General features: G+C 41.2%; 2 protein-coding genes across 9 annotated transcripts; one reads left to right on the top strand and one right to left on the bottom strand.

Annotated features, from left to right (window-relative positions):
• Nucleotide 1: 1 nt before the first annotated feature.
• rad54l2 (RAD54 like 2) lies at nt 2-14833 on the bottom strand. 5 transcript variants are annotated; one of them, XM_085274185.1, is made up of 22 exons: nt 14623-14833; nt 12283-12481; nt 11831-12134; nt 11607-11743; nt 11367-11510; nt 11037-11269; nt 10731-10913; nt 10463-10596; nt 10192-10388; nt 9423-9765; nt 9138-9315; nt 8755-8985; nt 8527-8645; nt 8157-8275; nt 7778-7877; nt 7473-7678; nt 6897-7072; nt 5329-5525; nt 4820-4998; nt 4646-4735; nt 4468-4563; nt 2-3453 (listed from the first exon to the last, which is right to left on the bottom strand). In XM_085274185.1, exons 2-22 carry the CDS (start codon nt 12428-12430, stop codon nt 2444-2446), a joined length of 4524 nt encoding a protein of 1507 aa, XP_085130311.1. In that variant the 5' UTR covers nt 12431-12481; nt 14623-14833; the 3' UTR covers nt 2-2443. The 5 variants fall into 5 exon arrangements, with proteins under 5 accessions (XP_085130311.1, XP_085130310.1, XP_085130312.1 ...); XM_085274184.1 differs by lacking the exon at nt 14623-14833 and adding an exon at nt 14324-14478; XM_085274186.1 differs by lacking the exon at nt 14623-14833 and adding an exon at nt 14324-14478 and having other exon boundaries at nt 4468-4560.
• Nucleotides 13892-23341, top strand: bap1 (BRCA1 associated deubiquitinase 1). 4 transcript variants are annotated; one of them, XM_085274193.1, is made up of 17 exons: nt 13892-13909; nt 15360-15389; nt 15484-15538; nt 15632-15764; nt 17140-17259; nt 17447-17508; nt 17629-17771; nt 18102-18180; nt 18278-18401; nt 18768-18909; nt 19009-19184; nt 20032-20165; nt 20283-20746; nt 20874-21106; nt 21289-21381; nt 22117-22189; nt 22539-23341. In XM_085274193.1, the coding sequence occupies exons 4-17, from the start codon at nt 15747-15749 to the stop codon at nt 22670-22672; spliced, it is 1995 nt and encodes a 664-aa protein (XP_085130319.1). In that variant the 5' UTR covers nt 13892-13909; nt 15360-15389; nt 15484-15538; nt 15632-15746; the 3' UTR covers nt 22673-23341. The 4 variants fall into 4 exon arrangements, with proteins under 4 accessions (XP_085130319.1, XP_085130318.1, XP_085130317.1 ...); XM_085274192.1 differs by lacking the exon at nt 13892-13909 and adding an exon at nt 14501-14579; XM_085274191.1 differs by lacking the exon at nt 13892-13909 and adding an exon at nt 14879-15097 and having other exon boundaries at nt 20877-21106.
• The last annotated feature ends 713 nt before the right edge of the window (nt 23342-24054 follow it).

Genomic DNA, 24054 nt, shown 5'->3' with positions numbered 1-24054 from the left:
ATTGACACTGCGATAGAAGAGTGTTTTATTGTTAAAATAACATTGATAACACAGTCATATTTTGCTTCGGTTTAGGCTGCATGTATGAAAATCTGACTGGATCAGCCATTAATGGGACAAATCGAGAAAAAAAAAAAGAGGTAAAAAATGTAATTACAAAAACAACATTTTCCATCATAAATAAATACATTTCCGATATTTAGAGTGTAATGAGGGACACGACTGCCAGGTGAACACCAAAGATTTTTTTTTTTTGCAAATGAATGAAATATTCCAAAGAACAAAAGATGTAAAGCATTTCCAACTGATTGAGAAGACGTAACAAAGACACGGGGTCGTTATTTTGTACCTTGTACAGCTCACAAGCGGATATGGTCCTTTTACAAAGTGCTAGCTTTACCTTCAAATTGGAAACAAACCAAATCACAAGTTCCCAAGATGTGTTCAAGAAAAACTGGAGGGGGAGGAAAAAAAAGTATCCAAGCTGACAGAGGAAGCCTGCAGCAAATAAAGAACACTCAACAGGGGGGAGAGAAGATCCCCAGAAAAAAAACGCATACGAATAACGTAACTCAACTGTTGTCTCAGGTTATCCAGTGTCTCTAAAGGCTAATAAGCACTGCATCTAGCCTAGTTTACCAACATAGGAAAGCGACTTTCCTAAAACTAATTAGCTCAAGGTGACATGATAACACAGACACACAAGGCTACGGAGAACAGTGAAGACCCAAACTCCCTAAAGCACTGCATATCTACACTGACTGACACTACTGACAGAAGCTACTTACACTGCACTGCACTGAGGTGAAAAGCTACCACATTATGGCACTGTCAGTTTTGTAAGGCCACCATATCACCTGACCCGGTTCTGCCACAGTCACAGGCGGTTGTACCAAAAGGGTAGTTACATCTAGTTTGATGGTTGGTGGCTACGTTAGCGACATTTTGATGCTCTCAGGCTGCATGAATGCAATGGTTTCTATAGCTCAGGTAACGTTTGTTCTCAGAAAGAAAAACCCTAATACAGTTACTGCAGCTGAGATTACATGTTGTGTAAGCTCACTGAGTAGTCGTGAATTAAATGGTGGGGACACTTCAGTAAGAACTGCAATGGAGGAGAAATGACAGGCTTCTGCGAATAAGCTAGCAACATTAAACCTTGGTTTGAGCTCCTTTTGGCTTCCAGTCAAAATCTACCTTAAATTTGTATTTTGAGTTTTGCGCCGAGGGTCTAAATGTCAGTAGGACGGATTTGTAAAAAATAAGATAAATGCTAAGACTGAAGACCCCTTTGTGTCTATTTAAGGCTAAAAATGAAAGAACACAGTCCAAATCCATGTCCCTGCCCCTGTGTTATCAAAGGCTAGCATGATAGTACATTCACTTTAATTTTAAGGGAAAAAAAAATACAAAGTTAAACAGAAATTTGCTTCCCCAGCATCCTCAGGGTGGGTTTATCATGATGACTGTCACCGTATTAATAAACCATTTCCTTACGACCAAAATCTACACACCGCACAGTATTGACTTCCAATATAAACAATGATAATGACTGTTTATTTACAAAGTATCAACATGTTCAATTATAGTATCACACATATCCTTTAACAGGGGAGCTACAATGTCTATCAAACTGCTAAAGACTAAAATATGCTTGAAAGCCTAAAATTCCTGTTGTTAAAGGTGAGCCTTGAAGAATCATCTCTCAATATATTGGGGATTTTCACAATCCCCTCCACCCATTAGCTACTGTGTGTTACTCATTATTGTGGCATGTAGCGTTCCAGTTTTGTTACACTTTTTAATAAGAAACTGGCCATGAAAAAAAAAAGTTTCAAATCACTTTCATTTGAAGTCAGAGGAAAGAAAACTGCAGGCATAGCCTTGCTTTAAAACGTAGCACAAAGAGGCTGTTTTGCCTCCCTGAAAGATTCGGCTGGTCCCTGTATGACAAAGGTCTGTTCCCACTGCTCTGCTGCTCCAGCTCAACAACTTGGGACAGTCAGCATGAGGATTTTGTAACTCTTGACTCTGGAAAGTCAATAAGGTATGAGCTGTTTGTGTGCGTCCTGATGTGTGACATTTAATGACATCATTAGAAATGGGAATTCAGTTCCACTGTTTGCTCGGTCATAAGTGAAACACTGCCAAATAAAGTCAAAGCAGGTAACTTCGTTCTATTTAAGAGGTTCAGGATTAACATAAATCCTTCCTGAGACGTTTTATTATTTATGCATTTCAATCGAATCAAGTTGCACTTTTTTCTCTTCATTTGCATTCTGAGAGCAAATTCAGAAAATAGCACGCAACTTTGGGGGGTACAACAGAATTTCGTTGATTTAGTTGCATAAAAGATTTAAATATTCCCATTCCTAATGCACTTTAGGTTAAACAGGTGTGTATGTGTGTAACTGCCTTGCCAGCACTTTCTGAGACTCCTGACTTACTGTCCTGTCACCTCAATAACATCATCATCTGAACTGTCACCGCCGTTCTCTGTACTTTGATGTCTGTCTGGTTGGGTCAGAGCTGCCCCCAACAGGCTGGAAGTGGGATTGTTGAAGTGGGACAGGAAGCTGGATGTAGCCGAGCTGGAGTTGGGTGCAGAAAACCCCCCTGACCCTGAGAGAAGAGGCGTGGAGAACAACCTCGGCTCAGAGAGCAATGGCTGACTGAAGGTGAGGGGGAACCTTGGTGAAAGCAGGCCAGCCATGTTGGGGTTCATCAAGTACCGAGGCAGAGAACCAGATGGTAGGGAGGAAGAAGTTGTTGCTGAGGATGTAGATGACATAGGAATGGTCGTAGAGGCAGAGGAGAAAATAGTGGACAGAGAGGAAGAGGAGGGGGTGGGAAGGTGCCCGTTCCCTGTGGCAGGTTGTCTCAGTAGGTCTGTGCCTGCAGAGGGAAATATGGTCTGTAGGTCAGCCAGTGTTTGTCCTGGTGTTTGTAGGAATGATGATCCACCACTACCAGCCATTAGAAGTGGGTGACTCATGTGACCAAGGTTCCCAAGTAGGGATGAGTTCAGACCCACTGGAGGAAAACTGAGCCCACCTGAAAGCGCAGGGAAATGAGCTGCAGCAGAAGTACATTTGTCTCCCATTTGTGCGTTTCCCTGACTTTCAGTACTCTTGCGTTTGGTGCCTCGCATCTCTAAAGATGAACTCAGAAGGTCGTCACCGAGCCTACTGAGATCGCGGGCCTGAAAGTTTTGTGAAGCATTTCCATCTCCCGACGGCACAGATGACATGTCTGACGGCGACGCCAAATCGTTCCCTGCTCCAGCAGCAGCAGCAGCGTCGCCTGTGGATGAGGTGTAATGGCTGAGCTCTCTGAGGATCTCCGTGCCTAAGGGAGAAGAGGGTCGCTGCTCGTCGTTGGGGGAACGTTGGTTTTGATCCACAGGGGAAGAACAGCCATTACTGACTGGTCGGATCCCCGAACCCTGGGTGTCTGTAGAGAAGACAGAAATGCAGACATGTCAGGGGTCTTATACAGGGTTCCCGTCTTTGGGGAATTTAATTTTGAAAGGTCAATCCTGAAAAGAAAATGACAAAGTTATAAGTTGAAAATCTTGTTAAAAAACTTAATGTAGTGCATTGCACAAATGTGATCACTGATTAATGGGACAGTTCACCCTCAAATCAAATTCACCTTTTTTTCTACAGTTCCCCAGTTTGTCCAACTTCTCTTAAATATAATGGAACAAGATGAAATGTGGTCCTCAAAGAATCAAAGACATACATCCAAAAAGAAAGTAGGTCCTACATACTCTCCGTCTTACCTAAATGACTTGGATCAGGGATGTCAAACTTGTTTTACATCGAGGGCCACATACAACCCACTTTGATATTAAGTCGGCAAGACCAAAGAAACTCCCTTTTCCATCAGACTAAGGAAGTTTAACTGCACATTAACTACACTTTGTAAAAAAACAAAAAAAACTAAGCAAAACAAAACTACATTTTCTATTGTAGATAGAAAAGTTCCAGTTTTTCACTGTCATCTAAAATTATTTATTTATTTATTATTCAATTACTTTGGTGTACTATCCTTCTGAGAACCAGCCAACTGAAAGTTAGTCGTTTCCTCGGTTCTCAGGAGGCCATGAATAGCCATGTGGGAGGTCTTTATCCATAGGAAATGCTATATAACAATACTGTTAAAAGTCCAATATTTATGCCCTCCTTTAGATGCTCCAATCACATCAGGTGGGCCAGACTGGAGTCCCTGCCAGGTCAATTCTGGCCTTGTTCCCTGGGCCTTGTGTCTGATGTACCCAACTTGGATGGATAAACAGCATTACAGACCGGAAGAGAAATATCTAAATTTGATTAAGTGTAAGACTGCAGCTATCGATTATTTTAGAAATCAAGTGTTCTACTGATTATTCCACTGATTAATCAGATAAGAAATACTTGTCTTATGAATGAGACAAAACATCTGAATGAAGAGGAAAACCCCTACCTCTTGAAGCAGCAGAACCCCCGGCTACAGGTCGACTGATCTTTCCAGATCGAATGGCAAATATTCGTCCATCGTTTGTTCTGATGTAGGTACCTGCTTTGCAGAAAAGAGTAAGTGAAGAGAGACGTTTAAATGAGTGTTTGTATGCACAGAGTTCTTAACACAGCACTGAACCAACCTTTAGATCCTCTGATAACATGGATGCTCTCTCCTGCGCTGATTCGAGCTTGAACATCTGTTGAGCTGTTGGCTCCTGGGATCACTATATCTGTGAATCCAGACAAATGGCGGATGTAATATCTGATCATTTATTTATTTATTGTGATTTAAACATTAAAAACATCATAATAACCTGTTGTGGTGACAATCCTCTGCACGTAAACACCGGCTTTCTGGAGAAAGTTGACAGGGAGACTGCCGGAAGAGCCAACCATGCCCATGCCGACCTGGCGAGGCATCATGGGTATTGGTGTTGACTGAATTGGCCTGACACTTGCCACGGGCTTGTCATCTGGCCGTGTCATGGGACGCCTGCAAATATGAAGGCTGAACTTATTAGATGAACATGAACACACACACACACACACACACACACACACACACACACACACACACACACACACACACACTCTCTCTCTCTGGTTGTAGTTTGGAAATTCATTAGAAAGAGATGAGAAACGCAGGTAGAATAAAAAAAAAAAAGAGGCAATCAAAGCTACCATTTTTTTCAGACTTTGCCGAACCTGGAGTGATTTTTTAAATTATATTATGCAAGATACTTAGTGTAGTAATGACTTCAAAAGAAAATCAAAAACTAACATTCAATGAATGCAAAACAAAACACTATAGACTTGCACTCACCATCCACGCTGGGTAAATGCTGGTATGTTTGTGAGCGGATAATCACTGGTTGGGTAATAGGGGGCATATGATGGACGGGAATAAGGTACAGAGGCTCGTTTCTCATCCTCGTAGCTCTTCTTAGCAGCTCTCTTCTCTGCTTTGGTCAATTTCGACTCTTTCCGGTCCACCAGCAGAGACTCGTGGTGGAAAGGTAGCTGTTGAAATTAATTGAAACTGAATCAAATATCAGCGATGCCGCATTTCATGAAGAGGCAGCTCTCTCACATGCCACACACGCTCGGCAGTCAATCAGGACTCTCTGAGTACCATGTTTTTTTAAAAATGGCCTCCTTACACAGTATCAGGAGTTATTAGGTCAACTAGTGATCTAAATTGGCCATAAGTGTGAATGTGATCATGAATGGTTGTCTATCCCAACTTGTATTTGCCCAGCGATAAACTGGGTGTACCTTGTCTCTCGTCCTATGACAGCTGGGATAGGGTTTCAGACCCCATATGACACTGAGCTGGTAAAGAAGTTAAGAAAATGAATGGATGGATGGATTTTTCTTTTGCTTACTCATTCACCGCACAGTTAAGACTTTGCTCTTCAGTGGTTCAGCTGTAACTCAGCAGGAGAGCTGGCTGGCAACTAATTCTTGTTGGGAGCTTTTATTGGACTTACAGTCAGCTTATAAGAAAAAGAACCACTGCTTTTACCCCCCCTTTTCTTTTTCTTTTTTTTTTTAATATTCTTACTTAAGCAATAGCAAAATCTGAAAATTTGACAGTTTTCTTTTAATATATCATAGCACAACATTCCACTAACTACACCTCCTACCGTACTTTGAAATAGGAGGTGCTTTCCCCCCCCCCCCCTTTTCTTTTTTTTTTAATATTCTTACTTAACTCATTCACTGCCATTGACGTCTATAGACGTCAATTACGTTTTTCAATGGGAGGGGCCAGAATACAACCTCGGGCAGCTTGTCAGTGAATTTTATTTTTTCATATATTTGTAAATAAATTGTTTTGATACAACATAAACTTTCTCAGTGTTATTTCTGTTTTATAGAAGTGAAAAACTATTTTATATGTTAGAGGTGTCACAAAGCAAGAAATATTAGTGTCAAAGGCACTTTTCTGCTTGAAATGTATTTTTCACAAAAAGCTCGTTTTCTCCCTTTTTTTGGTCAAAACAGGCATTTTTGGTGGAACCCACCTCTCTTCTACAGCTGATTACTAAAGAATGGAAAATGGTAGAAACAAGCTTTTTTTTTGGATGTAAGAAGAGAGTCTGTTCTTCATTTTGGTAGGTTCAGCGTTTATATGATCATAACACACAGTTTTCTGTGGCTCTTCAAAAATGAGTAAAAATGCTCAAAAACCCTGGCAGTGGGGAGTTACCTGATTTGAAAATGGCTGGCAGTGAATGAGTTAAGCAATAGCAAAATCTGAAAATTTGACAGTTTTCTTTTAATATATCATAGCACAACATTCCACTAACTACACCTCCTACTGTACTTTGAAATAGGAGGTGCTTTTGAGTCTGTGGAATATAAGTAACAACTTTATTGCAACAGTACCTTGGAGATGAGACGTGGATAAAGCTGACAAGCTTGAGATATCACTGGCTCATATACTGCCAGGGATTCTAGAAGGATTTTCTCAGCTTCAGGCTCCTCCTCAACGAAGTGCAGCAGCGACTCCACCTCCTTACGAGTAAAGTTAAGCACTGGGTTCAGGTCATCAACCACACGGTCTTTAAAGGCACAGAAACAAAGTTTCAGCATTTGAGAAATACCAGTCGATGTTAGTAACAAAGCAACAAAGCAAAGCAATGGCAAGAAAATTTTTGGTGCAGCACCATACACCTTGTTGCAACCAGTGCCTTGGTAGCAACTGCCAGTAACCCGTTGCTATCACTAGATCACTGCTCAGTCTCTAGGCCTGTGTAACTCTGGCTTTGGGGATCAATTTCACACCAAGTACCAACAAGCACACTCCAACCAGTCAGGGAACACACATTTCAGTATATGGTTGCTACTTGGTCTCTAGGTCTGTGTAACTGGGGCAAGACCAGAGCTTTTATAAGGGCTCAAGTGAAGTACCTGTCCACTGTAACGATTAACAGCTCTTGTTCAGATTAAGAAATCCCTTACCCGACATGCCCTGTTTGGAGACTTGTCTGTCGTAGATCTTTTTCTCCAAGGTAAAGTCACAGACGAGGCGGTAAATGTGGCAGGGCTTTCTCTGACCATATCGGTAAACCCTACACACAGCCTGGGCATCGTGACAGGGGTTCCACGATGCATCAAACACGACGACGCGATTTGCGCCAATCAAATTTACCCCCAAACAGCCCGCTCTGAAATACACAAAAAAAGAATAACAAATAAATGTTAAATAAATAATTAATGAGAAAAGGTGAGAGAGAAAAAAATGAAGCGAATGCAGAGATTTATACCTGGTAGAAAGCAGGAAGACCCGTGTTGAGCTGTTTTCTGGATCATTAAACTGATTAATAAGCCGCTCCCTTTCTGAGGCAGATGTACTTCCATCCAGTCCTGCAGACACACAAAGCAGGGGTATAGCATCTCTTTACAGTGAAACACCTGAACACACTTTAACTTGTGAAGTGAAGAAGAGATACTGAGTTTAGGAACATTTTCATCAAATTCCTATAGAATACATTGTCTTCTCCACAAAAGAATATAATGAGTGGAGGAATCCAATACTATAGAAACTGCAGCCAGGGACACCAAATCAATAAAGGCAATCACAACTTTGAGGTTTCAGTGTTGAAGAGCGCATTTTCTGCAGAGGGCACAGATTGGATGACTCACTGTAGTAATTGAGGTTGCGAACCCAGTTCTGGCTCTGGCCATCAGTGGAGGCAATGCCCTGCGGCATGGGTCTCTTTGATAAGAAGTCTTCAATGACCGTCAAGGTGGACAAGCTTTGGCTAATGGAAATACAGCAAAAACAGATTGTAAGGGCTAAGCAAAGTAAGTGTGCTTACTTTTATGGCTATGACCAGTAATTGGTTTGTTTTCAAGAAAGTTCAGAATGTGGGGTAATTGTTAAAGTAACCTGAAAAGACGCAGAAAACCTAGAAAAATGAGGTTAATTAGGCAAACTGCAGTCAGTGTCTTCTATAAGCTTCTTATTGGTGGATTTGTCTTTAATGCCCTGTGCATAGGGCAGAGGACTTACCTAAAGACCAAAATCTTGTCTCTTCTCCTCACACTCTCATCAATCAAATGGAAGAGCAGAACCATCTTGGCAGAGTTCTCCAGAACTCCTGTCTGATAGTTGGACATTATGTCCTTTGCCTAAAGTATAGAACAAACCTTTAGGCATGCTGCTGGCATATTTTAAACTGTGTGTTTGTTAAACAGTGACACTAAAAATGTCATGCCAAGCTCTATGTTCGTGACATACCCATTCATATGTGATGACTTGATTGGCTCTGTCCTGAGAGGAATTGAGTGGTGGCAGAGTGCTGTTGACTTTACTGTTGCTTGAGTCTGCTACTTTGGATTTGAGGCCAGCACCGGGTGCAGGGCAGCGAGGGTTGCTAGCTGAAGTGATGTCATCGAGGTCCAGGTCCTGCTCGTTGGCCTGATTCTCTTTCTGCAGGGCTTCATAGAGGACGTCTGGGTGATTCCAGATCTAGATGGAGAAGATGATGATGATGATGACGACGACGACACAGGACTTAGCAACTCAGATAAGATGAAGAAGAAGAAAAAAAAAAAAGCTCCCCAATGTAAACAGGGGTTTTAGTAAAAAATAAAAATAAAATAAAAAATCCATAGTCTTACCTTGCAGCAAACACAGAAAGCTTTGAGTGGATTGAGGCCGAGCCAGCCTGTGTTCCCTGCTTCTCGAAAGCGTTTCATAAACTCTGTATAGAGTGCCCTCTGAATGGGGGAGAGCCGTACCAGGATCACATGCTCGTCCTTCGTGGGAAGCTGGTCTCGCAACACATCGTGACCTCGTCTGCAAACAAAAAAAGCACTCCCGTGAACGTGGTGAGGTAAGCAACTTCCATATTAGTATGCTTCGTTTTCACAATGTTCAATTTCTGAGCCTGACTGAAAGCTTACCGCTGGACAAAGCCCTCCAACAGGCTATGCAACACGTGACTACGGTAGCGCATCAAGCGAACATCTTGAGGAGTGCTGTCCACACACTGACCATTTAGGATTGGACGCTCAAACATGTTGCTGAACTCCTGGCGTGTGCCTAAAAAGTCAGGTCTGACAAAGTCCACCATGCACCAGTATTCGATAAGGTTGTTCTGCAAGGGGTAACCTGTCAGAACTACCCTGCGTCTGGACCGGATGTTCTTTAGGGCTTGGGATGTGCTGGCGTGGTAGTTCTTAATGCGATGGCCCTCATCACAGATCACTACGTCTGGGCCGGGCCGTGCTATGGCCTTCTCAATACCTGAAGAAAAAGGATGAAAATTAAACAGATGAAAGTGTAAACTGCATACAAAAGATGGAAGCATGTCACTGGCTCGTTTAGAAGTCTCGGCTTTAGCTTTATCGCTGCTGCCATAAGTTTTTTCTGAGCTTTAAGTGACTTATTTAGATAAGATGAGGGAGTGCTAAGTTATCAGCTAATGTTAACAAGCATGGGTAGAAAGGCACGTTCACTCACTGTATGGGTGCTGTGCACAGTCACAGATACCTGAGAACTTGTGCTAAGTAACATTAAGTAGTACAATATGACTCCTTGTATAGCCGCGGGTACAATTAACAGATCATGGTCATAAGGTCCAATTCAAGGACTCAAACAGTGTTAGAGTGACAAGGAACATCTACATAGATGTTTGTATAGTTTCCAACGGCTCCTTATACTTGTACTTACTTTTCATGAGCTCTTGCTGTCTGTCTTCTTCATCCAGGTCAATGATGATTGGTCCGGCAGGCTTCTTTGATTTCCTCTTCTTGCCCATCACAAAGCTCTTCTTCATGGACAGCAGCCGGTACATTTCATAACCCATGAGCAACACACCTCCATCTCTAGACCACTCCTCCACAACCTTGGCCCTGGCCAGCGTTGTTCTGCAGGTCACATAGTCAACATGATTAAACAGCTCAAATATTTCACAGTGCACACAAATCACTAAGTTACATACTTGTGCTCATCATTGAGAATGTGAACTTTGAATGTGCGGCCAGTGACGAATGTGGGGTTGGTGTCAGGGGGGAGGGCTTCTTGAGGTGGGAGCCAGAGATTAAACTCTGTTAGCCAGTTCTGAAGTGTGTTCACCTTGTATGAAGGAAACAAAAAATGTGGAATGTTACTTTAATCCTAACATAACTGTTATTTCAGGAAACATTAATGTGCAACTTACATAACTACTTTTTTTTTTTTTTTAAACCCCGTATACACTGATTACTCACAGGGACAATAGCAAGCACAGTGTGGGCCTCAGTGTTCCTCAGCAGGATGTCAATAAAGGAAATGACTTGCAATGTTTTGCCCAGCCCCATGCTGTGAGCAAGGATGCAGCCAAAGCCACTGCTGGTATTATAGCGCTCCAGAGACTCAATGAGGTTATCATAGAGAAACCGGATTCCCCCGATCTTAGAGATGAAGAAAAGAAAAGGTTAAGCAATAAAACAAGCTGGACTATGATTTTTTTTTTTTAATGTTACCAAAGATTTATGTTCTGCAAGCATATGAGCTGTATGAGATGGCAGCTATACCTGATGAGGTTTGACAGCCCTGGCCAGCTGTGGGGCCAGGAAAATGTCTTTCTCCTCTGCAGGGTGATTGATATTAACCAGCACTCGACCTTGAACATCAGGCAGGTTCAGATCATCGTTGATGTGTGCTCCACTGCTCTCCTCTGTCCCATGGGCACCATCAGGATCTTCATCAGCCGACTCACTGCTTATCTGCAGGGCGTCTTCGTCCCCAGAACTGAGCTCAATTACATCTGTGAAGTCATTGGTGAAGTAAACATTGGGTTAGTATCATCGAAATTAACTTGGAAATAAGAAATTACAACTGCACAGAACTATCATCAATCTCACCATCTCTAATGGGAAGTCCGGGCAACGTTGGCTCCGCTTTTTCATCTTCTTCACCACTGCTGTCCAGACAGATCACATCCTGCTTGCTCAGGAGACCAGGGACTAAGTGAGACACTTCTCCTAAAATTGAAGCAGTCTCCACTGCTGGAAAGATGGAAAGGGAATGGGAAACTTAGAAACTGAGTATTATGAAAGCTGCCAAACTGAAATACTGTTTACAATTCAGTCTTAGAAAGTCACCTAGTTGAGAGTCAGGGACAGCTGGAGCTGGTGTAGGAAAGTCCTTCCTCTGCTGCTCCAGACGTTTCCGCCTCTCCATCTCTTCCTGCTGAGCAGCCTTGGTTCCAGCCTCTAGCTGATCCTCTTTCAGCAGCTTTCTATAAGCACAGAGAAAACTTTCTGGTTACACACAAGCAAAGATTTATTAGGAAATATACCTAGAAATCATAGAAACATAATTGTACCTGATATTCTTCCTCATGTGTGCAGGCTTAGATGGCTTTGAAGGTTTGGAGCCTTTCAGAGACTTTGAGGATTTGTTCAGTTTAGAGGCTTTCTGTTTCTTTGTTTTGCTGGAAGGCGGCCCACTCTTGCTCGAGTTCTCTGGGCTTGTTGGAGAACGAGAGGCAGGTCTGGAAGGGGCCCTGGAGGATGGGCGGGATGCAGGCTGAGATGGAGGCTCGGAAGAAGGCTCTCCGGAGGTAGCTGAGGTGGAGTCCCTGTCATCCTGACCCGTTTCTGTCCGGCTCTGGGCACTCGCAGGTCGATCTAACAAGGGAGCAGCCAGTAATGAAGTTGAATACTAGTTAATATTTGCTACAGATCTTTGGCTTAAGAGAACAAAACTGCTGAATTTGATGCCTGAAATGAATCTGAATATTAAGAGGTAAAAGCACAAAGTTAATTTGTCACATACCAACACTGTCGTCTTCATCATCTCCATCATTTTCATCCTCATCTTCCTCCATGTCTTCATTGTCTTCCTCTTCCTCATTTTCTAAATACTCCTCTTCACTGTTAAGGCTGGCCTCCAGGTCACTTTCTGAAATTGCCTCTTCAGACATGGCGTCTTACGGGGCTCTCAAAGTATTACCTGCACACCTTCATCAGGAGCCCTGCAATAATGAGGCACATCCAATCTTTACATTACAACAAAGGTGATAAGTTAGCAAAAAAAGAAAAAAGAAATCCCCTGCATTGTTGGAACCAGAACATGTGGAATGTACAGTGACATGAAAAAGTATTTATCCCCTTCCTGATTTTTGCATACATGTTTCAGATAATCCAAAAAATATATATATTAACCAAAGTAAATTCAAAATGCTTTTATTAAAGAAAGAAAGCTATCCAAACCTACCTGCCCTGTGTGAAAAACTATTTTAAAGCAGACCGATATGCTTTGGTATCACCTTAAACAGGCTGTTTATGATCAAAAACCCTCCACTGTGCTGAATTAAAACAATTCTACAAAGAAGAATGGGGCAAAAAAACAAAATCAGAAAGATGGAAAGTACTTTTTCACAGTGCTGTGCACTTTGAGACATATATTTACAAACCAAGAGCAGCTATGTATTTTACAGAGACCTTTACATGTTTTTACAGTAAATATTGTTAAAACAGTGTAAAAAAACTTATTTGCCATTGAGTTGTGGTTCCTCTTTACTTAACCTGGATTTGTTCCTCTCTCCATCTCATAATCTTGCAATGATAGAGCAATAAACACTATTCAAAGGAGAAATAGGCCATAAAAAGGACACATTCAACTGTTTCAAAATCTAAGACAGAAATCTGAATTCTTTTAAATAATCCTGCAATAAGTTTGCCTCATCCCAAAACTTGTGTCCTTTCATTATGCATTATACTTTTATAAATTTCATTATACTGTGACTGTGTGTGGTTAGCTGCACAGCGGTAGAGAGGAAAGCTTTCCAAAGGGTCTCCCTTCTCTAAAAGAGGTTTATACTTAACATCAACTAAAAAAAAACAAAAACAAAAAAACAAAACCCAGAGCATCACAAAAAAGGCATCCCGTTGTTGACACATTCAGTTTGAACTGCAGCCCAGACGTTTCAGGACATAAAAAACAAAGGTTTGATTTTGTTTTGTGCGTCTTTTATCCAAAAGGCATAACTACATTAAACGTTTTTAAAAGACTCAATCGTACAATGATCGTCAACAATTAGAGGACAGCGCGGTACATGTTCAATGATAATGAAGCTGTTATTAAGTTCTGCAAAAAATAAAAAAAGAAACAAAAAAAACAAAAAACGTGTTCACTAGGTGAAGTCAAGGCTGCAGACCTGATGTCTGATACCGGAGAACTTCACAAGTTTAGCGTTTACAGTCTGTCTGGAGGACAGAAATTAGGTTCAGTTCTTATATACTTCGTTTTCAGCTTTCGTATTTCTTGTTTTATTACCTTCCGGGTCCATAGATGAAATTAATACGAGTATTCATTCACACGGGAGAAAAACCCCGAACCCCCTCCCCCTCTTTCCAAAAGGCTTCTAAGCCCGGGATGGCGACAGCTTGCAGCCACCTCTGTAAGATGTTATGCATTTTTCTTTTAAAAGATTAACATCAAGCACCTGTCGTCAGACGGCTTATTGTTGGGCTGCATTACTGCATCCACAAAAAATGTTACTGTTTGTCGGCTATGTCAGCAGACCAATGTGCTAGCTAATTACACAACAACAAACGCATTTTCAGCCCCCGAGGGTCAGCGGTAACCTCCACGGCCCATGAGCGGCAGAGGTGGGACGGGCTGAGACCCATCTGTGACTTGTGCTGGAAGAGCAGCGGCTTTTTTTGCAAAACCGACTGCTCTGTTCGGGCGAGATAGCGATCTAATACTGTGTAGGTGTAACGTCCCAGCAGCTAATGCTAACTCATCTTAGAGCAAAGCTAACACACTCGGCTAACTAAGACGCGTCATTTAAACGTAAACTTGAGCTTACCTTATATAAGCGGACACTGTGCTGTTTAAGACGCCAGTATGTTAGTGCATATAACTATTACTCAATCAAATAAGCACGGTAATTGTGTAAATGCACTGATAAAACGTTGCTAATTTCCAATTTTTTCCAGTGTGACCATAAATACTGTCCCCGTAGAGACTACTCTAACTTGCGTTCCGACTAACTAGCCGGATTTCCCAGGGGTCGTGGTATCCGTTCTTACTTGCAGTTTTGGGTTAGGATATTACGCATTACAGTAAGCTTATTAATGTAACCATAGTTCTGTTTATTGTACTCACATTAAAGATGCCCCCCCAAATTTTGGTCCTCTACTGCTGCTTTTGGACAAACGTCGCGGTTTTATAGTCGCTACTATTATAATCAGGGACCTGGTTGTTTCCCCGAAGGTTTCATGGTTTAAATCATAGCATCAAACTCGCTGATATTTATACAATTCTATGTGTAGTTTTTATGGGTTATGTTATGTTAGACGTTATCGCCATGCCTGGTTGACCGCTCGTCGTTGCTCTCGCTCAGGAAGTTGCCAGTCGGACTGTTTTTCGCGACGAACCGTCATTTCTTGTTCGCGTATTATGTAGGAGGCTTCTTTCTATTGTGTTTACCTAGGGACTCTACACAGCGGATTTGTTAATGGATACGGCTAAGATTTCCACCCTACGTTCTGACATGGACTGGAGAACCTCTTAGATATTAGTCTGCTGCCCATAGATGCAAATATGAATAAAGGGTGGCTAGAGCTCGAGAGCGATCCGGGTGAGCAATTTCGACGGACCGCGTAGCTAGCTAACGTTAGCTCCCACATGAAGCCAGAGGCACAATTTAGCTTTTCAATGAACTAATACGAGTTTAAAACCTTTGCAAGTAGGATGCCAATAGGCTTTGTGTTGTGCAAGATGGTCATGTCAGTAAAGACGGGCGAAACATTGAATATAAAGAGAGAGGATAGCAGTGAAAGTGGCATGTGTTGTCTGTTTTTATTTTTCGTTATTGAACCTTAAATGCTTTATAATTGCAGGACTGTTCACTCTGCTGGTGGAAGATTTCGGTGAGTAGCTGTGCTGGTTTTCAGTGAATACCAGTAGATCTGTGGAGTCCTCCTAAAACAAATCATGCTATTTCCTTGTGTTTCTATTTCGTAGGTGTCAAGGGGGTACAGGTGGAGGAAATCTATGATCTCCAAAGCAAATGTCAGAGGTCTGTGATTTTGGGGGATCATTCGGGGCAAATCTGGGTTTAGCACTCAAACTGTCTAAATGGATTCATGTATTTTATATTTATATTTTTCAGCCCAGTCTATGGCTTTATCTTCCTCTTCAAGTGGATTGAGGAACGTAGATCCAGGAGGAAAGTTAATACACTGGTGGATGAAACGTCAGTCATTGATGAGGAAATTGTAAATGATATGTTTTTTGCTCATCAGGTGAGTGCTTTTCTCGTAGTAGTATTATGACAACATTTAAAGCTGTTAGGCTTGTTTTAAATTCCGTATGAGGTGTCAAGCTATAAAGTTTGCCCACTCTCTAACTAGACTAGTTCTTTCTCACAGGTGAGCAAAATTAATGTATATTGTGTGTGTGTGTGTGTGTGTGTGTGTGTGTGTGTAACTAAAAATTATTTAATTTTTGTCATTTAATTTTTATTCATTTAAGTTACAAAAACCAGGACAAATAGCATACATTTTCTGTAAACTTGTAAAAATGAACTTTTTTTGTGCAGTTGACTAAAAGAATTATTTTTGTTAATGCTAATTAAAGCTGGATATAACTTAGTGCTCGAACAAAGTTTGGGTCATAAATTGCATTATTTGCATTTTTTATATAATAGATAATATGTAGATGTACACCGATCAGGCATAACATTATGACCACTGAGAGATCATGCGAACAATGATTATTTTTCATTATGGCACCTGTTAGTTTGTGGGATTTATTAGGGAGCAGGTGAACATTTTGTCCCCATTGTTGATTTGTTAGAATCAGGAAAATAGGCAAGCACAAGGATTTGAGTGAGTTTTACAGGAACCAAATTGTGATCGCTAGATGACTGGGTCAGGGCATCTCCAAAACAAAGCCTGCATAGCCGCAGAATAGTCAGGGTAGCCATGCTTACTCTTTCCCATCACTGAAAGTGCCAACAATGGACATAAGAGCATCAGAACTAGACCACAGAGCAATGGATGAAGGGAGCTTTGTCCAACCATGTTTTCTTTTACATAATGTGGATGTCTGGATAGGGAGAAGTCAAGCCAGCAGACGCAGTGTAATGTGTTAAGCAATGTTCTGCTGGGAAACCTTTGGTCCTGCCATTCATGTGGATGTTACGTTGACATGTACCACTAACCTTGGTTTGAGGCCATCTCTGTGCCAGATAGCACAGCACACTTTCAGGGGGTCAGGGAGCCAATGCTATACTAGCCAGAGAGTCATAATGTTAGGCCTGCTCGCTGTGTTTAGTATTTAATTTTAAAAAAGTTAACTAAAATATTTTCTGTATATTTTATATCTTTGTTCTTTTGATCAAATGCTGTTAATCAACTAAAGATTTTATCATTTGTTAAAAAATGTAATTTTGTTAAGTACCCTGTAAATAACATGCTTACAAAACCACAGAACAGAAAAACTGAACTTCAAAACTGGATTCAATCACAAGTGACCCAAAACAAAAGAAGCCCTTTAACACATTTAGATTCCAGCCCTTTAAAATCCACATCTACACTTTCATATGTTACTATAAAGTAAAAAAAGAATAAGGTGGTCTAATTTTACATGTGTGCTTGTTGTCACTTTTATATCTAGCTGATACCGAATTCATGCGCCACCCATGCTTTGCTGAGTGTTCTTCTGAACTGCAGTGGAGTTGAGCTTGGCACCACCCTTAGTCGCATGAAAGCTTTTACAAAAGGCTTTAGTCCAGAAGTAAGTTGTCCCTCTCACTCACTGGCCCTTTCTATTCATTCAAAAAAAAATCATATAAGTAGCTTACTGTGGTTACTGTGGGGGATGTATTAATTAAGGTAACCTAAACATGCTTTTTACGTTTCTGTCAACAGTGAACTGCTTCTTCCGTATCGTCATGTGTAACTCTCAATTATGTATATTTCAGAGCAAAGGTTATGCAATAGGAAATGCCCCAGAGCTTGCTAGAGCACATAACAGCCATGCCAGGTTGGTTTCAGTCAGTGATTCCTTCTCAAATCTTCTGTGATTGGTCTGCCACACTGTGGGAGATGTCAAGCTTTGTGCATTCGTCAGTTTCTCAAGCTTTCTTTCCGTGTTTCTATGGAGACCGGAGCCTAGGCACTTGCCAGAAAAACAGAACGGGATCAGTGCAGTGCGGACCATGGAAGCCTTCCACTTTGTTAGCTATGTGCCCATCAAAGACCGCCTCTTTGAGCTTGATGGGCTCAAGGCTTATCCCATTGACCACGGTGAGACTCGGGAGACTTTTTTTCTTTCATTATTCTATTTTTTATTTATTTATTTTAATCCATTAAAGAGTCTGAATTCCGGGATAACCTCATTGGTTGTTTGAGAGTCTATGCTAAATGCAAACACTGACCGAGAGTTCTTGGCGTCTTAAATAAAGCAGTGCCTTTTCTGAAGTAATCATGCAAACAAAACAAATTGACTCTCCTTTAATTTCTCCGTATGGAAGTTTTTTGTTTTTTTTTTAAACTGAACTGAACCATGCTGTTGTTGAGCACTCACTTTATGGAAATTGCTGTTTAAATGAACTATAACCCACCACAATATTTCAGGACCCTGGGGTGAGGAGGAGGAATGGACTGATAAGGCACGGCGTGTTATTATGGAGAGGATTGGACTGGCCACTGCTGGGTGAGTCCTAAATCAGTTAGCTTCAAGTAGCTGTGCTTTAGCTTTACAGTCACCCTTAAGGCTTCATTATTATGCTGCTGCACTGCTTTTTTTTCAGCGAACCATACCATGATATCCGCTTTAACCTGATGGCAGTGGTGCCTGACCGCAGAATGAAGTACGAGTCCAAGCTGGAAATATTAAAACGAAATCGACAGACTGTGCTGGAGGGTCTACAGAAGGTCAGGAATTGAGTTTGATTGCAGGCCAATTACAATCCCCAAAGTCCAATTAACTGAGAGCATATTAGCCTTCAAGTTTTTTTGGTTTTTTTTTTATTGTCCAAGGGAAAATTTTAAAAGAAATGCATGGGGCTAAAATGTTTAATTTTAATTTTACAGCATCGGTGTACAGTAAACTATAGCTGCCTTATACCGTAAGGTACTGTGCAATACTACAGATTGAGACCCAAAAATCTGGTTACCCTCCCGCTGTAATGGGAGGAAGATCTCCAAAAGAAGAGCCCGCATAAAATAAATGTATGGACTTTTTTTGTTTTTGTTTTTTCTTTTGAGAATGCAATTAAAATATGTTGTCGCACCAATCAGATGATCCGGCTCACCCAGCCCGAGCTTGTCCATGACAAGAAGCAGCAAGGCTCTTCCTCTCCAGATGAAAGCAGCGTCACAGTCAAGAAAGAAGCAGATGCAGACCCAGTTACATCCCAAGGAGGTGAACACGCATCTTCAGGTAAAGCGGTCGGCTCTCTTTCTGCTATTTCATTCTAATTTATTCCTTTAAAATGTGTAGTCGGCTCAAACTTTAAACCGAAGCATAAATATACAACAGACGACTCAGGGGTTCAGTCCAAGGACACCACTAGCTCGTCAGGAAACACTAAGGTCATGGGCAAACCACCAGTCCCCACCGGAGGAGGTTCCCAGCAAGTCACTAGTTCCAATCCCATTGTTCAACGTCTGCCCGCCTTTCTGGACAACCACAACTATGCCAAGTCTCCAATGCAGGTAAGAAGTGGGTCAGAGAAGTGTTTAGCTAATTAGCATTTTCGTTTTTTTTAGCACAGAAAAGAGGAAGACCACAGAGAAGGTTCACGTAGAGACCGAGGATGTGTAGAGGGTTGGTGTGACAGAGGAGGATGCTTTGGATAGGGTGAGATGGAGGCAGATGATCTGCTGGTGGGAAATCTAAAGGGAGCAGCTGAAAGGAGAAGAAGACGGAATGAACAGCCATCATCTATGTGGCCATTTTAGATATTTTTATTGTAATGTATGACTGTTTTGGGTTTTTGTTTTTTGTTTTTTTTGTCCGGCCACTGATTTAAGCCTCAGAGACGTTGAGTTTATTCAAATATGTGACAAAAAACAAGCAAACAATGAGATCACAGTGACACACAGTTTACACACTTTGCCGTTATAAGGTAAAGGGTAACTTGGATTTTTTTTTTTTTTTAATGTTTATTGTCCTTTTCCCTTGAAATGTGAATTATGTAGCAGTTTATGTGGATGCTTATAGAAATGGTTCCAATTTAGCTGTTTCATGCAGTAGAGTCAAGAGTTAGGTGGCGAATATTATGGAAACTATATTATGCCAAATTATGTAAAGCTTTCTCTCTTTTCTTGCTTCTCTGCATCCTGCACTCTCTAAAGTGTCGTGTGTCCGGCACACTGGGCCTTATTTAAAAAGCTGCTGCTATTTAAAAACATGCTAGCTCTGCACTTAAACTTTTAACTCACTTTACAGATTTTATTTTAGGGCCTTTACATTTCCTTTAAAAACATTCTTAGAAAAAGAAAAAAAAAAGGGGGAGCGGGGCTAATTTTGTGGCACTTTATTAAACACTCTGGTTGACAGGAGGAGGAAGATCTTGCGGCTGGTGTCGGACGCTCTCGGATGCCAGGCCCTCCTCAACCCCCTTACTCAGATGATGAAGATGACTATGATGAGGAGGAGGAAGAGATGACTGGCTCTGCAGGGACATCCAGCAGGCAAGTATTGGAGATTTGTTTCTGGCGGATGATTTTGTTTTATTTTTCCTGTTGTGATCCGACCTGAAGCTAAAGCTCTTTTAATCTGTGTTTGTAAATGTCACTCTTTCTTTTTAGGTTTAGGCGGAAGGCAAGCCTACGCTCGAGGACGGGACGGGTTGCGACTGGAATGGAGAGCCAGATTGCCCTCAGTGTTTTGGCTGAGAAACTAAAAAAGGAGGCTCAAAGAAAAGATGCCCTGAATACACCTCTGTCTGTCCGCACTGAGGGTCGCACCGGGGGCATTTGCATCACATCTGCTTCACAACCTTCCCCCACACCCAGCAACGAGAGCACTGATACAGCCTCTGAGATTGGCAGCGCCTTTAACTCCCCCTTGCGCTCTCCGGCTCGCTCCCAGGCTGCCACACGCCCATCCAGTCCGGTCGCTTCCCATCTGTCTCGCGTGCTGTTTGGAGAAGATGAGATGCTGAGGCTCGACTCCAGACATAACCGTGCCGTACGGGAGCTCGGCCCCTCTGTCAGTGTGGCCCTGCTACATCTACAGGAGGATGGAACCATCTATACTCTCCCTCCATCTGGTGAGTAGACAGGGTCATTAATGACTTTACATTAGGTAGTTTAAAAGCCTCTGTTCAGGTAATCCTTTCAGTTCAAGTATGTAAATAATTTTAGACATGGAAGTAAACACATGTGTCACCTGTACAGCAGATTCGGCTGCTGATGGCACAAAGAGGCCCAGCACTCCTGAGAAGTTGAAAGACAAAGAGCAGGCAGACGGAAAGGAAGGCGTGAAAGGAGGAGATGAGGGACCGTCTGCAGAGGTGAAGAAGGAAGAAGGGAGCACAGATAGAGCTGAGGTGAAACCAGGCAAGGAAAGGCTCAACACCGTGGAAACTCCTGCAGACAGCAAGCCTCTTGGGGATAAGTATTCACCCAAAGTAAGTCCATAAAATCACCAGGATTTATTCCACTGTGTACACTGTTACTCATGTTTATCAACCCCCGCAACTTATCTTTATGTCACAGTACTTTTCTTTTTGCTTGTGCTGACAATTAATGAGCCGTTGCCAGTCACGTATGTTAGAACACACAAAGTGTCTTATTTTTCTGTCTTTTGCAGGAGCTGCTTGCACTGCTCAAGTGTGTAGAGGCTGACATTGCCAATTATGAGGTGCATCTAAAGGAAGAGGTGGAAAAGAGGAAGAAATACAAAGTAGGTTTTTGTTTTCAGTTCTGTGACAAGTCTCAGACTGCCCCTTTGTTCATATGTTGCTTCAAATAAGCCAAAAAAAGCTTGTGCTTTTTCTTTTCATTTTTTAAGCCACTTAACACTGACCTATGAATCATTCAAGCATAAAAAGGCATCTAACTCAAAGGATGATCCAGTGTTGTGTGTAAACATAGTAAACAACTTTTCTTTACTAGCAGCCTGTCACAAAAACACATCATTAATTCAAATTTCTTTGGGTGAATCTATGAAAAATGCTAAAGAGGAAGGTTAAACAGTTAGTGTCTGTAGTCATCTGTAGCTAAAAGTAGTGTGTAGCATATCTAAAAGTACCTTTTAGCTTTTCATCCACCATGTATTACCATCTGGAAAGCTTCTAATTGACAAGAGCTTCAGTTTTTTTTTTTTGGTTTTTTTTTTTTAAACATGACATTACAAGAAAACTGCCTAAGAGTTCAGGGCGTGTTGAAAAATTTAAGTGGTCATAGCAAATATTGACTTTCAACAGACTGTTTTTACCGTATATACTGTATTTCCATGCATTCTGCACATGCTTCAGTAAAACACTGCACTGCTTTACCATTTTCTTAGCAAAATCTAATACAAATCAGGGGTGGTTGAAGACTTTTTCACAGAAATTTAACATCATTTATTTGACTCATTTTTAAAAACATACAATTATAATCAAATCTCTCTCTCTTTTTACCTCCATGTGTTCAGATCGATGATCAAAGAAGAACCCACAATTATGATGAATTTATCTGCACCTTTATATCAATGCTGGCCCAAGAAGGTAAAGCTGATCGCCATATTCCATCACAGTTTATCTTGCATTCCTTTTCCCTTCCTGTCTAAACCAGCCTTTAGGAACTCTTGAGATTTCATTTATATTCCATAAATTCTCAGTGGTCACTAGTACTGTGTACAAGTTAAATCCTACCACATTTATGAATGTCTTCATATAAAGTGTCAGTCATTTTTCTGTATTTACTAAGAATAAGAATCTTAGGAATGAGAGAACAAAATGAGAAGCACTCAGTTGTGTGCCCATTCAATCAGAAGTACACATTTTTCTACACAAACAAACAAAACACAAGCGCCGTGTTGGTATTTTTGTAACTTTTGCTGGTATTCCTGTGCAGGCATGTTGGCTAGCCTTGTGGAGCAGAACATATCTGTGCGTCGTCGGCAGGGAGTGAGCATTGGCCGCTTGCACAAACAGAGGAAGCCCGATAGAAGGAAACGTTCCCGACCTTATAAAGCCAAACGCCAGTAAACACGAACAATCATAACTTCTGAGAGCAGCAAGCAATCACCATGGGATTGGGGGCGGGGCTTCACTCCTGAAACATTCTCCTGAAGGCAGGTTATTGCTGCGTTTTTGTTAATTTCTTTTATCATATTTGTACATGCTATTTTAGACTTAATGTAACATTTTCCACCTGTGCCATTGCTATATGCAGCCTCTGGGGAAAAAAAAAAAGGGCATGTCCCAAGTGAAGCTGGATGCTTTTTTTTTTTTTTTAAATTCTCTACAGTTTTGTGTGGTCAGTACAATAAATGGTTTTCTTCTGTATTTCTATAAAATTCTATATATCACTAAACTTTTGTAACAACAAGTCAGCATTTCCTCAGTTGTATCCCTCTTTGACGTTTTCACAGTGCCAATGAAGTATTTAAAGTATTGAATGTTTGGACAATAAAGCCTATGTTTTAGTCATTCTCAGCACTTCAGCATATCCAGTGTAGCAACTTCACTATATAACATAAAAAATAGACTTGTAATCATTGTAATATATATGGACAGTTAAGACCTCAATGGCACAGTCACTCACAGACTGATTCATCACGTTTTTCTCTTCACTGGAATGTCTTTTTCAATCGAAGGTCTCTGGATATATATGTACAGTTTGTCCTGCAAATAATAAAAATTTAAAAAAGGAAATTAAGTTATTGTCATTTTAGCAAAGATTAAAGTGTCTCTTTGGAGGCGTATCTGTTTATTGGCTTGCCTATATACTGAGGTGAGTTCTTTGTGCTCACCAATTCATACTACAATAAAGAAAGGTGTTAAAGTGGTAGTAATTATCAGACAAAGGTAAATGCACTGTAGTGGCAGCCGATGCACACTAGGGAGAGCAATCATTCAGGGATGAGCGGGACCTTGCAGATCTGTCTTTGGACCAGTGGTTCTCAAACCTTTTGTGGTGTGACCCACTTCAAAATCTGACAAATGGCTCAGGTCCCACACATTTTTTTTTTCAAACATAAAAAAATGAATGAAAATAATCCAGGTTGAATTACAGTGAAATAAAGGTCAGCACAATGGCATCATTTTTCATGTGGTCACCCACACCCCACCTGCAGTAGCTATATCCCCACCATTATTCTACACTGTGCTTTAAATACAGCTATTCAGAATAGAACTTTTGATTTACTGCAGTCAGACTATGTTGTGGCACAGTGTCTGAGATGTAAATTTCTATTCATATAAATATTTAATGTCAGCCTTGTTGCATCAGTATTTTGTCTTTGCTCAAACAAGCTCAGTGTTCTTCCACAGTTTTTTGTTGCACTTCAAAGCTACATTTTCTATTTTACCCCATATGAAATGAAATACATTTGTTTTTCATGATCGCAGTCAGTGAGCAGTCTTTG

The sequence above is a fragment of the Mchenga conophoros genome, linkage group LG5 (genome assembly GCF_057382185.1).
Source record: "Mchenga conophoros isolate Kocher_MC1m ecotype Shallow Benthic linkage group LG5, M_conophoros_male_GT1.1, whole genome shotgun sequence".
NCBI lineage: Eukaryota > Metazoa > Chordata > Actinopteri > Cichliformes > Cichlidae > Mchenga > Mchenga conophoros.
The sequence above is the reverse complement of the archived record's forward strand: the minus strand, read 5'-3'. Positions and strand labels throughout refer to the sequence as shown.

Excerpts from the sequence above, each read along its gene's own strand:
- rad54l2 (XM_085274185.1), bottom strand. The coding sequence starts at position 12,430 with ATGTCTGAAGAGGCAATTTCAGAAAGTGACCTGGAGGCCAGCCTTAAC. Across the intron at positions 11,744-11,830 it reads CACATGAGGAAGAATATCAG|AAAGCTGCTGAAAGAGGATC; the intron begins GTACAATTATGT and ends CTGTGCTTATAG. Across the intron at positions 10,597-10,730 it reads CTGTGCTTGCTATTGTCCCT|GTGAACACACTTCAGAACTG; the intron begins GTGAGTAATCAG and ends CCTTCATACAAG.
- bap1 (XM_085274190.1), top strand. The coding sequence starts at position 15,061 with ATGAATAAAGGGTGGCTAGAGCTCGAGAGCGATCCGG. Across the intron at positions 18,910-19,008 it reads AGGTGAACACGCATCTTCAG|ACGACTCAGGGGTTCAGTCC; the intron begins GTAAAGCGGTCG and ends AATATACAACAG. Across the intron at positions 20,747-20,873 it reads CTATACTCTCCCTCCATCTG|CAGATTCGGCTGCTGATGGC; the intron begins GTGAGTAGACAG and ends TCACCTGTACAG.